General features: G+C 33.5%; 1 protein-coding gene across 1 annotated transcript; it reads left to right on the forward strand.

Annotated features, from left to right (window-relative positions):
- The first annotated feature begins 1367 nt into the window (after positions 1-1367).
- Positions 1368-13005, forward strand: LOC123670455 (solute carrier family 22 member 3-like). The gene is made up of 7 exons (XM_045603949.1): positions 1368-1543; positions 3732-3831; positions 7559-7659; positions 9062-9213; positions 10707-11315; positions 11625-11806; positions 12108-13005. Exons 1-7 carry the CDS (start codon positions 1368-1370, stop codon positions 12303-12305), a joined length of 1518 nt encoding a protein of 505 aa, XP_045459905.1. The 3' UTR covers positions 12306-13005.
- Positions 13006-13924: the final 919 nt, after the last annotated feature.

Genomic DNA, 13924 nt, shown 5'->3' on the forward strand with positions numbered 1-13924 from the left:
GGACCGATTTCGACAATTTTTTTTTTTTTAATTGAAAGGTGGTGTGTGTCAATTGGTCCCATTTAAATTTATTTGAGATCTAACAACTACTTTTCGAGTTATATCTAATAATGCGTTTTTACTTGACGCTTTTTTCGTTGACCTACGTTGTATTATACCGCATAACTTTCTACTAGATGTACTGATTTTAATAATTCTTTTTTTGTTGGAAAGGAGATATCATCCCAAGTTTAGTATCATGCATGATAAGTAAACCAGGATCTGATGATGGGATCCCAGAGAAATCGAGGAAAACTCTTGAAAATCCGCAATAACTTTTTACTGGGTGTACCGATTTTAATAATTTTTAATTTAATGAAAGCTGATGTTTGTCATGTGGTCACATATAAATTTTATCGAGATCTGATAACTACTTTTTGAGTAATCTTTGATAACGCGTAGTTACTTGACAATTTTTTCGTCGATCTACGTTGTATTACTCGTCGATGTTATTGAAGTCGGTTTTTTTTTTCGTTTGCGAGCAAACACAATTATTTTATTTATTTGTTAGTACATTTTTTTTAGTTTTATATGTGTGTGTGTTAGATTAAGAGAAATAAATTATTTTTGAAAATTAAAAGTTAAAGATGTATAAAGACCGCATCAATTTTTTTTCACAATTGAACCTTTTTTTAATGTTTGTTATCTCATGCACTTTTTACTTTGTACCAATTTTTATGATTCTTTTTTTTTCGAAAACTGGTGCTAGTGTGGTCACATTTAAATTTGATAAAATTGATTTTTGAGTAATCCCTTATAATGCGTATTTAATTACGCATTTCAATGCAAGGCTTTAGATTAAGAACCGTCGAATTATTTAAGCTCAAAATTTGACCGTTTATCGGCATAATTTCGTTACAAAAAAAATAGCCCTAACCTATCTAACTTCAAAATTAGACTGTTTATCGACATAATTTAGGTACAAAAAAAATAACCCTAACCTATCTAACTTCAAAATGCGGTTCTTAATCTAAAGCCTAGCCAAATTACCTAACTCATTTTCAACTTCCTACGTGATGGTGCTATCATTGTATTACTTTTCGATGTAAATATTCAATAACATAAAACGGTACACATGTTTGTGTTAGTCTTAACGATAATAATTGTTGTTATTCACGCGCTCCATCACGATACCGTAGTTCATTGATGCAAACCACAATTCGAGTGCTTTTTACATCTGAGACGCGCAGACGTGCCTTAATATTTTAGTTGCGTGATTTTAATTCAAATAATAATAATTATTTGTTCGTGTGTGTAAAAATGAAATGCTATAACGAAAGTTTTTAATTTATATATTTTATTTGTGGCAATAATAAATTGTGCTAAACATGGGTGCAATAAAAATCACCAGTGAGAAAAAAGTTGATTTGGATGATATTCTGGAGCAGTATGGAATGTTTGATCGTTTTCACCTACAGACGATGTTTTTAGCGTTTCTAGCGTTTGCTTCGAATGCTATGTATTGTACTAATTTTGTGTTTGCCACTGAGGAAGTGGAGTACAGGTCACTACTAGTTCTTTTTTAAGCTTTCTTTAGTATCTTTCTTTTCAGCGCGGTAATTGTTTAGCTGTGTGGCTACGGCAGTTTAGAATATAGCCACCTCCTCTCTTCCCGTGGGTGTCAATAATTTAAAATTAGTAACGATTTTATAAAAGATAAGTTTTGTTATTCACAGCAATAGAAATAATTATTATTTTAATATTTATAATTTTTTTATACATAATATATAATTTATATCTGTTTCAGTAAAATGTTAATAATAAATGCTGTGTGCTAAATATATTCGTAATATGATTTTGTTAATTTTTAATTTTCGTGTATTTGTAATTGTCGGAATGAGGGTTGTATTTAAGAACTATTTCAGAAAAATCGAGAGGTAATTACCTATTTGAACGTTTGGTAATATTTTGGTAAGGAAAATAGATACGCTTATTTACATACCTGTATTATAGTTCAGTTTACTTCCTTGATAAGCAGTTAAATGCGAAACCAGAACAGTTCCTAATTTATAGTAAAAAAGTGCCTATCGCTTTAACGGTCAGTGATTTTAAATTTAATTCTTAGATTTAAATATCAGCCGAAACTATCTTTTAATTAGCATGGTATTTATTCACAACTGTAGTCAATTTATTCGATAGAATATGTTTATATTTAACAAACGAAATAATATTGCGTTAGATAACGAGAATTTGTAAGTTTTGACTATATGTTGCGCTAAAGGCAACAGACTCACAAAAACCAAACTGTATAGAACACTGAAGTTTGTTATGTTTTATTTACAACTCAAAAAAAAACTAGGATATACTCGTAAATCTATTATAGACGATGAGCTACTGACTTTTTATGCGGGTTCGATTCCTGTTCCAGTCAAACATTTGTATAGGCCATATAAGTATTTTTCCGGACCTCAGACAGAGGTGAGAATCCTAGTGGAGGCCATTGAATGCGAGACGTTTATTTATTTCATTATGTCATGATATTGATTGTTAAGGCAACAGTTCTCGTACCTACGACGAAAAAAAGGTGTCCGTCAAATTTTTAAATGAAAATTCGTTAACCGCGTTGGCCACTTTTTGGTAAAGGAAAATCTTATGGGATCGCGGCACGCGGCACGCGGCACGCGGTAAGACGCTTTTTGGATGGGTGAAATCCCGTGCGTTCGCTTTACCGACATGCTTATTGCAGTATATTTATTTATGTTTATAATTTTAATTCCCATATTCATATTTTAATAAAAGTTCTAAGTTTTGACTTCTATCGATAGTCTCTATAACTAAATTTAAAATCCTGTCGTTTATCTGTCTGGCAATATTGCAAACTCCATAGTTAAGGTTGCGCTATACTAGTGCGCCTTGTCATGAAACTATGAAAGCTTAAAAACTTATAGGATCTGGTAGTTTTTCTCTGTGTCGTATTTAACTTACACGATCGGGACTAAAATTATAACACTATTATTACATTAGAATATCATAAGAATTTAATAAATTGTTAAGTTATAAATATATAGAGGTATATACGTTGTATTACTTGTCGATATAATTGAAGTCGGTTTTTCTTCGTTTCCCTGCAAACACAGGTAGTAGGATGAAATTCTCTATTTATATGAAAACACGTAATACACAAACAAGTGCACAAACGATGACAAACATCTTTATGGCTTATACAAATAATTTTGCCATGAGCGTTGGTCGAACTTGCGACTGTTAGCAAAACAATAATATATAATCTTTTCATAATTATGCCTAACTAGGTCTACAAACAAGCGTACGGCTCACCTGATGGTAAGCGATTACCGTAGCTTATAGACGTCTGCAACACCAGAAGCATCGCAAGCACGTTGCCGACCCAATCCCCCCTCCCGCCCCTAGAAGGAGCTCTGGTCACCTTACTTACCAACAGGAACACAACACTGCTTGAAAACAGTATTATTTAGCTGTAATCTTCAGTAAAGTCGAGGTACTATCCCAGTCGGGCTGCGCCGTACTTTGAGCGGGAAATTTCTTGCTGTGCTCTCGTATAAAGCAAGCAGTACAATATCAGTTATTGTAAACGTAATAATGGTGGTCATATTAGACCTTATGAAACAAAATTATAGTTATTAAAATATGGATATTAAAGACTTATAATATACAAGCTAAAATTGAAAGGGATAATGCGTACATAACATTATCAATTGTATTTTAAATTACAGATGTAAAGATGACATGGACAATCCACATTACTGCTATGCAAATTCGACGCAAGTATGTTCGGAGTGGGTGTACGACGAACCAGACAGCTTCGTCTCATACGTAAGTAAACATTAATGGAATATTTATTTATTCAATGGAATAGAATAGAATGGAATGAAATAGAATAGAATAAAAAAAGATTCAAATTAAATAGTCATTTAAAAATATAGCTTGTAACTTATAATTTACATTAACTAATCATAAAATAAAGCTGTAGAGGAATATGTGTATAATGTGCATGTAAAATGTATCTCATATTAATTGTCTGTAAAATATATCATTATAGGTGTTTGTCATTATAGGTGTTTGTCTTCATGAGTCTTTGTTTTTATAGTTCTTTGCACCTTTTGTTGAAAAAAATACAAAACATTGTTCTTTTCATACATATTTGATAAGTATCATAAATTTTTTTTATCTGCCAAGTAAGAGTTTATTAGCCCAGTAGATGTAGTCATAATTTTTTTCTTGAATTGAAGTAGTGTATGGACCAGACAGTTCAGTTCTCTTCAGAACCAAAACGCTAGAATAGCACCATTATGTGATTCACATTATCCGTAAGAGTCTCTCTATTTATTCATTCAAGATTCAAGAAAGTATAAACCTATTAGTCCTAGTTATTATCATACATATCAGCTAAAGATCATTACTCTTCCGATTACAGGAGTTACTAGCTAGATTGTAGTTTACTGGTAACTAGGGTGACGTTAAGTTTTCTTTAGAAATATTGGTTCCATTATGCTGCACCAGGTCGCTAGAACAGCAGCATTATATGATTCACATTGTCAGTCTTTGAACTCCTTACTCTGCATGAGTCATGCTACTAAAACAATGCTTAAATGTATTTTGAATTAATAAAAGGCGAGAAAAACAGAATTAACAAGACAATCGGCTTTGTTATCAAAAGTCCATTATACTGCAATGAATAACACAATGTTTGGTTTTTGTTAATATAAATATTAACATATTTTTATATTTACTTTTGAATTTCTTTACTGAAACATTTCTAGAAGATTGCTCAAGCTTCTTATATAATTATCTTAGAGTCACTTCAGCCTATCACAGTTCACTGCTGGACATGGGCCTCCGAAAGTTCGCACCCGACATAATTTTTTTTTTTTTTTTTTTTTTTAATTAATTACAATTTGATTCTTTACAATTAAAATTAAAATTTTTAAATATCACGGTAATCAGAGCTGACACACACATGCTTTTACAATTAAAACACAAATTATTTAAACTACTTACACACACATACTTAACTACGTTATATCGAACATTTTTATTGATTGATAATTCCTAGAAATCACAAAATATGCCTATTATGTACATTACAGGTAGATTTTTTTATGGGAGGTTAAATTTTTGTTATATCTGACTCTACCTTAATTTCGGTGCTGCGGGAAATGTACTCATACTCCGTACTGCGACTATCACGCGTTATTTTCGAAGAAATTTACGTAAAAACGATCTTTACTGCAAGATCAAAATACGATACGAATTGACCTTTAACGACTGACAAATAAACACTTTTAAACAAAATAAAGCGTCAGACACAATATTCTAATAAAATTATTAACATTGCGTGCTAGAATATAGGTATAGAAATTCGAAAAATACCCAAAACCAAATCGAAGCACCCCACTGTCAACGTGGTCTTGGTCTGCCCTACTCCCAGAGTCTTTTTTTTAAGCCGGAGGCGCGGAGGGAGTGCAGCCCTCGCCCGCCGTGCGAAAGCGAATGAGTGAGCGTGCTTTCGCACGGAAGGGCTGCACTTCCCGCAGCGCCGAAGCCAAGCGTTACTCTAACCTTAAAGGTGGTAGGTTAATTTTTTCCGATTTAAAAATTGAACCTCAAAACTTCAACCACGATATCTCTGTAACAACGGGGTTTGCACGAAAATAGTTGTCCGGGGGGGTGAAAAATCCACACAACCTTCCACCCCCCACCCCCCCTTTTCCCCCCAACCCCATAAATTTCTCGCCGGGATTGTACATAATTACATAAAATATATAGCAAAATAATATTAAACATATTCTATTAAAACACATGTAAAATAAATCAAAATTAGATGGCCTTTTTATCTAATTTACAACGAAAATCTAGCTGAAAACACAGATATACAGATTTGAAGTCAAAATTATTCACCGTATAACAAAAATACTTTTTTTTCCGAACTTCGTCAATGTTGATGCGAGTCTGATGCCTATGCTAGGTATAAAATACCTGTATTACAGGTCATCAGTCTCGCACCACACCGGACCACTTAGCAAGGCTTCTCAAAAAAAGAAATAGAAATAGCAATACTTCCAATCTTATAACCCCTGTAATTGTAATGATAAGGCTTTATATATGTACTTAATAAGATAGGTTTAGTCATATAAAATATTAATAAAAAAAAATATTAGTACTAGTTATTAAGGCTTCTAGGATTCTAAAGTTGCGGTGATTATACCGATGCATGTTAAAAAAAAGATATAACTATATATATGGAATAACAAAAGCACGGGCATAATAAGCCTGTGGATATATCACTAAAATAAAATAAAATAAAAAATCTTATAACCCTAATATATAAATTTGATTTCATTGTATTGTGGTATAGTATGTGTGCGTGTGTGTATATACGCGTGTATGTGAGTATCTCTGTGGGTGCATTTGTGCGTGTGAGTTTGTGTGTCTGTGTGTTTGTATATGTGTGTGTGTGTGTGTGTGTGTACGTGCATGCGTGTGTACGTGCATGTGTGCGTGTGTGTGTGTGTGTGTGGATGAGTATTTGTTTGTATTAATGAGTGATGCGTACTGATTCCTTAAACATGTGTCAGCATCCCATGTCAACCAACAGCGGAACTGAACATCATAATTGTGTATCGTTTAATTTATCATTGAACAACAATTCTGTAACCCTCAATTTACACCCATTGTAAGGAGGTATATGTCTAGCAAACCGTTAATCCTGTTATAAAGATAGTCACCTAGATAACAAAAGAACCTATGTGGAAATTTAGTCCCGAATTGCCTGCCGGTACAAACAACACGCTCTCTTCGTTTATTTATATTCAACTGTGGATTATATGGGGGCATAGAATGTTTACGGAGCACCACCGCCAATACAAAGAGCTAGAGACAAAAGGACAGTTAGAACCTTCCAATGCCTATACACGTCTACAATGGGACAAAGGAATGGAAGGAAAGCGCTCACTTTCAGGACTGGCGCGATTTGATCATGACGCGAACTCATGTGCTTTGCCATAGTCATCACGCTGGGCAGGCCGGTTGGTGACCGCAGTGCTGGCTTTGTCACACCGAAGACGCTGCTGCTCGTCTTCGGTCTTTGTATTTTAAAGCCAGCAACTGGATGGCTATCCAACCATCGGTTGGCTTTTTAAGTTCCAAGGTGGTAGTGGAACTTTGTTGTTGTTTGTTGTTGGCGACCCTACCCCCAACTCCCCCAGGAGCTCTGGTCACTTCACTTACCAACAGGAACACAAAACTGCTTGAACAGTATTATTTAGCTGTGGTCTTCTGTCGAGGTCGAGGTCGAGGACGACTACCCCAGTCGTGCTGCTCCATATTTTGAGTGATACTGATTTTGGTGATTCTTGTTTTAATCGTAAGCCTATTTACTCGAGATCCGGTGACTACTTTTTGAGTAATCTTTGATAACGCAGATTTACTTGACTATTTTGCGTCTTCTTACGCTGTATTACTTATCGGTATAATTGAAGTCGTTCTTTGTTTGCGAGCACGCAATTATAAAACGAAATATTTATCTAAACATTGCTTTTAGTTCCAACTAGCCTGTCATGAATGGAAGAGGACTTTGGTCGGTACGGTGCACAGCTTCGGGTACATGTGCGGACTCCTTATAGTCGGCCCGATGTCTGACAGGTAAAAGGTTTTAAATATTATAGATTTAAGGGTTTTTGGTGACTGGATTTTCGCTAAAACTCTTAACTTATTTTAGCTAAAACTACCATTCAGGATAATATTCTTATAATCGGAAATTTCCTGCTGTACCGTACCTCAGTTTTTTTTTTTTTGTTATATCACTAGATCGGTAAACAAGCGTTCGGCTCACCTGATGGTAAGAAATTACCGTAGCTTATAGACGCCTACAATACCAGAAGCATCGAATGCGCGTTGCCAACCCAATCCCAAATCCCCAGGAGCTCTGTTAGGAGCTGAGTTAAAAGATAAATAATATAAAAAAATACTACAAACAAACCGCGCCAACGGAATAGTCAATTATGATTTTATGATGTTATAAATATAAGCACATAATGAAACATTGTAACACTGAGAATAAATAAACTCCCGACACACAACTTTCCTATTAAATTTTATTTCGCCATTGATATTATGTGCAAAACGTGTTATTTTTATTATTTACTAGCTGTGCCCGTGACTTCGTCCGCGTTGTATAAAAAAATCTTGTTGAGCTCGCAGAGTTACAAAATAAAAATATTTCTAAAATAAAAGTAGCCTAAGTTAGTCCTTATTACATCAGCTATCTGCCACTGAAAGTTCCGTCAAAATGGGTCTATCCTTTTCAGAGATTAGCTGGAACAAACAAACAGACAGATAGACAAATTTAAAAAAAAATGACATTTCGGTATATGTACCGTGTATACATCCATATGCATTTATTAAAAATCGATTATTTTAATATGACAAACAGACACACCAATTTTATTTATTTGTATAGACTATGTTATCTGACGTTTAATACAAGAAGTAAAATATTGCGATAAGATAAAGCATTTTACAATTTGTATCATTTGAAATGTCTTACATTTACTCAATAAATAATAATAATAATAAAGACGTTAAATAGGTCGTATCAAATTTTTTAACAGCTTACACCCAACGGTCACAACAAGGATTTACTTCTATGTGGGGTGATGAAAGCTTACAATACATAATGTAAATGCCCAGATTGCGGCATACATCTATATTTTCTAAATATAAACTTACGACCATGTTAAGAACCTTTTGTGGTATAGATTAAAATAAATTAGAAATTAAAATAATTAGATATTTACATACCAATAAATCCTCAAAATTTTGCATGTATAATTTAAGATTTGTTTCGAAATCTTAAGACGTATTCTGTGACAATAAAAAAGTTAGGTAGAGAGGATATTATTTTGTAGAGAATAAAAATTTCAAACTTTAACGAAATTAGTGAACGGAGCCTTAGTTGTCGTTCCACTTGCTACTTCCACTTGTCTTTCTTGTTAGCTATTTGAAAAATCCTTTTGTTGTACAGTATCAAGTTTACTTTTTATAGAGTCGGGAGGAAAACTGCAGTTGTTATTACGGGTATCTTGGGTGGATTCTTCGGGCTTTTGAGAAGTTTCTCGCCGTGGTACTGGTTCTACATCGCCATGGAGTTCTTAGAAGCTGCAATTGGAGACAGTTATTCTCCTATGTATGTACTAGGTCAGTAGCTGTAAATACTTTTTTGTAATTAAACATAACTACGGTATGAGCTGTGTTAGTCTCTTGGATGAAACGCTTTAGTTTCAACTGAATGAACACAGACTCAAATTAAATGATTAAGTGATAAGTTAATTGAAAATTTTAGTAGTTTATCGGTAGTTTAGGGAATTATTGTAAGAAAATTACATGTTTTAAAAGAAATTTTAAGACGTGTACGAAATAATGTAGCAAAATTGATTTTAATACTGATATAATAATAACTAGCCCATTGGCGTAGTTTGTAGTGACCCTGCTTTCTGCTCAGAGGGTTGTGGGTTCGATTCCCACCCGAGTCTGGGTGTAATATAAATATTTGTTTGTGTATTTATATCATATTATATTATTTATGTTATATATATTTATATGTAAGTTTATCGAAAAAAATATATTTATATATGTATCTATAACAGTCGGCTGTTACCTATAAGAGAAGCATTAAGTTGCTTACTTTAGGAACAGACGACCGTGTGTGTGTTGTGTAGAGGTAGATATTACTTCTTGTTGGTACATATTTAACACGACCGTGACATTGTTCATAATCAAAATCAAAATCAAAAACAGCTTTATTCAAATAGGCTCCAAGAGCACTTTCGAATCGTCATTTTACAAAATAGAACTTTAAAAGTCAATTATTATATTTGTAGAAATAAAGCTACCACCGATTCGAAATGTAGATTCAGCAGAGAAGAATCGGCAAGAAATATATAGAGCTTTTAGTATACATAATAATAAATAAACAAACGCTTCACATTCAACGGCCCCCAGTAGGATTTTCTCCTGTGTTGGAGGTCCGGAATATAGCATGCATATGTGTATACATTTTAATTATTTCAATTAGCAGTTCACGAAAGTCTTGGAAGTAAGTTGCAAACACTCACAAGTCTCTTAAGCTTAACGGATAATCAACAATTAATTTCGTGACATCGTTACATGTTAATGTTTTTAGTTAAGATTTTTTTTTTTTTTTTAATAAATAAAGTAAATAAAATAAACAATCGAAAAGGGAATTAATTTAAAAGTATGGATTTATTGGTCCTTTGAGCCGGATTTAGGTAGTATGTTTTAAGCAGTATTGGTTCAATTAAAGGCTAGTGTAGTACAAAACGTAATGATTACGCTGTTGCGTGTTTCTTCTTGATTATATTTCATTGTGTGCAAATTTTAGTTAGATGTCTGTAGATTTTTTTAAACAAAGGGTCATTCATTGCAATATAGTGCATTGGTAAACCTTTAAATTTCTTATTCAAAATTATATTAAAATTGGCTTATCAGAGCATTGATTGTTATTTTAAGAATACGTTAGTTCTAATGGATAATACTAACGATATTATCTAAATGTATTGTGTGTGTGTATGTGTGTGTGACAAATAAGTATTATTAACATATTTCCACAACACGCACATACAGAATAGAATGTTTTAAAAGTCTATAACAATATATTCCTGTTTTTTCAGTTATTGAAATAGTTTCTACCAAAAGAAGACTAATATTTTATATGATGTGCGGTTTTGGATACTGTTTTGGAGGAATAACGTTAGCTTTCGTCGCGTGGATAACGCCGAACTGGAGATGGATCTTAAGAGTGATATATGTACCAGGATTTTTATTCTTTGTCTACAAATTTCTACTCGATGAGAGTCCAAGATGGCTTCTTACAAAGGGAAGAAAGGACGAAGCTGTGGCCGTTCTAAAAAAGGCTGCCAAGAAGAATAAGCTGACGATAGATGCAAATAGTTTCCATCAGTTATCCTGTGACGTCAGTCCAAATGTGCCTTTTAATGAATTGTTGAAGGACACGTTTAAATCAAGTCAATTGAGGAAGAGATTATTCGTTTGTTTAGTTTGGTGGACAGCATCCACCTTCATCAACTATGGAATGATAATAAACTCTGTAACTTTACAAGGGAATAAATATGTTAATTTTGGCCTATCGTCGCTCGTAGAAATTCCCGCATCTCTTATTGTTACTTACATTCTAATTTATTTTAAAAGAAAACTACCGTTGATGTTATCATTCTTTACTGGAGCTGTTCTATGTATAGCACAACCATTTATACCGTTAGGTAAGAAATAATAAAATAAAATGTTAATGTTGAAGTAGTTGTGAAAATTTTTCACAAACTAAATTCAAACTTACATTATTTGAAGTAATGAATCAAAGACTGTAAAAGAAATCTTTGAAAAGAGAATGAAAATTTGAAAATTGTACCAGAAATTTTTCCTTGTAAATGCCAAAGGGTTAATTACTTTCATGAATATAGATGTCCAATTTATTTACATTTTATATGGTTTAACACAAAGAATAAAGTTATATACGTAAGTTTTTTTTAATTGCATAACTTTTGTAATGCTACAAGCAATATCTGTTCTAGGTTTACCGTGGCTATCGATCACATTCTACATGGTGGGAAGGATGATGAGTTCGTTCTTTTTCGCCATAACCTACATGTACACGTCTGAGCTGTTCCCGACGTACACACGGAATTCCATGCACGCTTTGTGCTCCTCACTCGGCCGCGTGGGCGCCATCATCGCGCCGCAGACGCCGCTCCTGGTAAATGCGTTATGAAATATTTTGGATTCTATGCGTTGTTCGTTTTATGACGAATGACGTTTTGATGTTTATTATTGTGACGAATTTTGTATACAGCTACAACTAATAATAGTAGTAATGTAGATAACACCTAATATTCATTTCTAGTACATGCAAAGAAATTCCTTATGTCAAATTCTAATACAGTACAGTCAAATTAAAAAGAGTTTTTTTTGTACATCTAAAAAAATTTAAATAACGATCTCAACGTACTATTAATCCGTTCTTCGTGCATATTTAAAGCCATGAATTGTTTTTACAGAACGTGTATTGGTCTGGACTACCGTCCCTGGTCTTCGGTCTCGTGGCTGTGTTCGCCGGTCTCACCACTTTCCTAGTTCCCGACGTATCAGATGATCTGCTACCAGACACCGTACTACAGGCTGAATCTTTGGGCAAATCAAAGATCTCTTCAAAAACCGCAGATGGCCATATTGAAAAATATACCTCTCAACTGTGAATAAATTATTAAAAATGCATGCAATAATATGTATTAAAATATAAGTTATGATTTTGATCCCTTATAATGTAGAGAAATTTTGTAAGACTGTACTTAAAAAAAAAAGTAAAGTCAGATAAAGTTATGTGTATTTTAAGTCTAATTTTTGGCTTATAGGAAAATCAATTGTACTTGCAGAACTGTAGTTGATAGAAAAGTGAAGGTGGATAAGAGCATAGCTAACTGCTTATATTTAAACAAAAAAAAAAAAAACGAGTGTGCTTTAGACCACACGACTGAAGTAAAACTTCTGCACAATCGGCCTGCACTGTGTCTTACATATACGAAACAGAACTGGCTATGAGAGAAAGAGAAAAAGAAAATGTGTGCCCGCACCTCTCTTTCTTACTCCGTTCACCTCAACCGATCACACTTTTGTCACGCATTCACAAGCTTGTCCAAGTCAAGCGTGCATAAAGAATTTTTACTTCAAAGTATTATCAGCCCAAAGCAAATTGAGAGCTAAGATTTATCAATAGATATAAAACTAAATGAAAAGTAAAAAAAACTTGTATATTTTTGAAGAATTTTCATTCATCGATATCTGGGAAGAGAAAAAGAAGAAGATTCAATCCTCAGTACTGACAGTTTTGGCGACTTCTTGAGCCAGCATTGAGATAATAATAGGATATTATAATATTTCAAAGAAACTTAGATTTAATTTCTTTTTAATTTTTTACTCCCGTTTCATGCAATTTGATTCTCTAAGGAATCACATAAATAGTTAGAAATGTTGAGATCTATAGAATTCGAAATATAATCTCTCTCTTCTAATTTTTTGTTGATATTAAAATTTAAAACCATTATTACCATAGTTAAATATTTATCTTATTTTATAACATACACGGTCATCAGTTCCTAAGGTAAGCAACTTAATGCTTCTGTTATTGGTAACAGTCGACTAATATACGTATTTTTTTTTTGATAAATATACATAGCAATTACACATATATATTTTTATATTTTATATATACATATACTTGGTGTGTGGTCACGGCAATGAAGAATATAGCCACACCCTCTCTTCCCGTGGGTGTCGTAAGAGGCGACTAAGGGATAACACAGTTCCACTACCACCTTGGAACTTAAAAAGCCGACCGATGGTAGGATAACCATCCAACTACTGGTAATGAAATACACGGGCCGTAGACGGGCAGCAGCGTCTTCGGTGCGACAAAGCCAGCCCTGCGGTCACCAACCCGCCTGCCCAGCGTGGTGACTATGGGCAAAACACACGAGTTCACACCATTTTTGGTATAAACTTGTGGAGGCCTATGTCCAGCAGTGGACTGTATAGGCTATAATGATGATGAATGATGAAATAATCCTAATCTCTATGTGATTTTAACATTTCACCTGTTTTTTCAACGACTATTTTTAAAATTTAAAAGCAAAAGACTACGTGATAAAACAGTTAAAATGGCATTATCACATTCACCTCAGAATACTTTTAAGGTGATAGCATCGAAACACTTTAGTTTTCTTTACACAGCCAGTGTTTATTTACGTAAATTCGGATAAACAGTTTCAAATTGTCGCCCGTTTTATTTGAAAATGTTTGAATGTTAATTTAAGTGTTA

Source organism: Melitaea cinxia, chromosome 4 (assembly GCF_905220565.1).
Source record: "Melitaea cinxia chromosome 4, ilMelCinx1.1, whole genome shotgun sequence".
NCBI lineage: Eukaryota > Metazoa > Arthropoda > Insecta > Lepidoptera > Nymphalidae > Melitaea > Melitaea cinxia.

What these genes read in the sequence shown, in the direction of transcription:
- LOC123670455 (XM_045603949.1), top strand. Translation starts at nt 1,368, where the DNA reads ATGGGTGCAATAAAAATCACCAGTGAGAAAAAAGTTGATTTGGATGAT. An exon ending in CAGACAGCTTCGTCTCATAC is followed by an intron (nt 3,832 to 7,558) that starts GTAAGTAAACAT and finishes CATTGCTTTTAG; the next exon opens with TTCCAACTAGCCTGTCATGA. An exon ending in CGCCGCAGACGCCGCTCCTG is followed by an intron (nt 11,807 to 12,107) that starts GTAAATGCGTTA and finishes TTGTTTTTACAG; the next exon opens with AACGTGTATTGGTCTGGACT.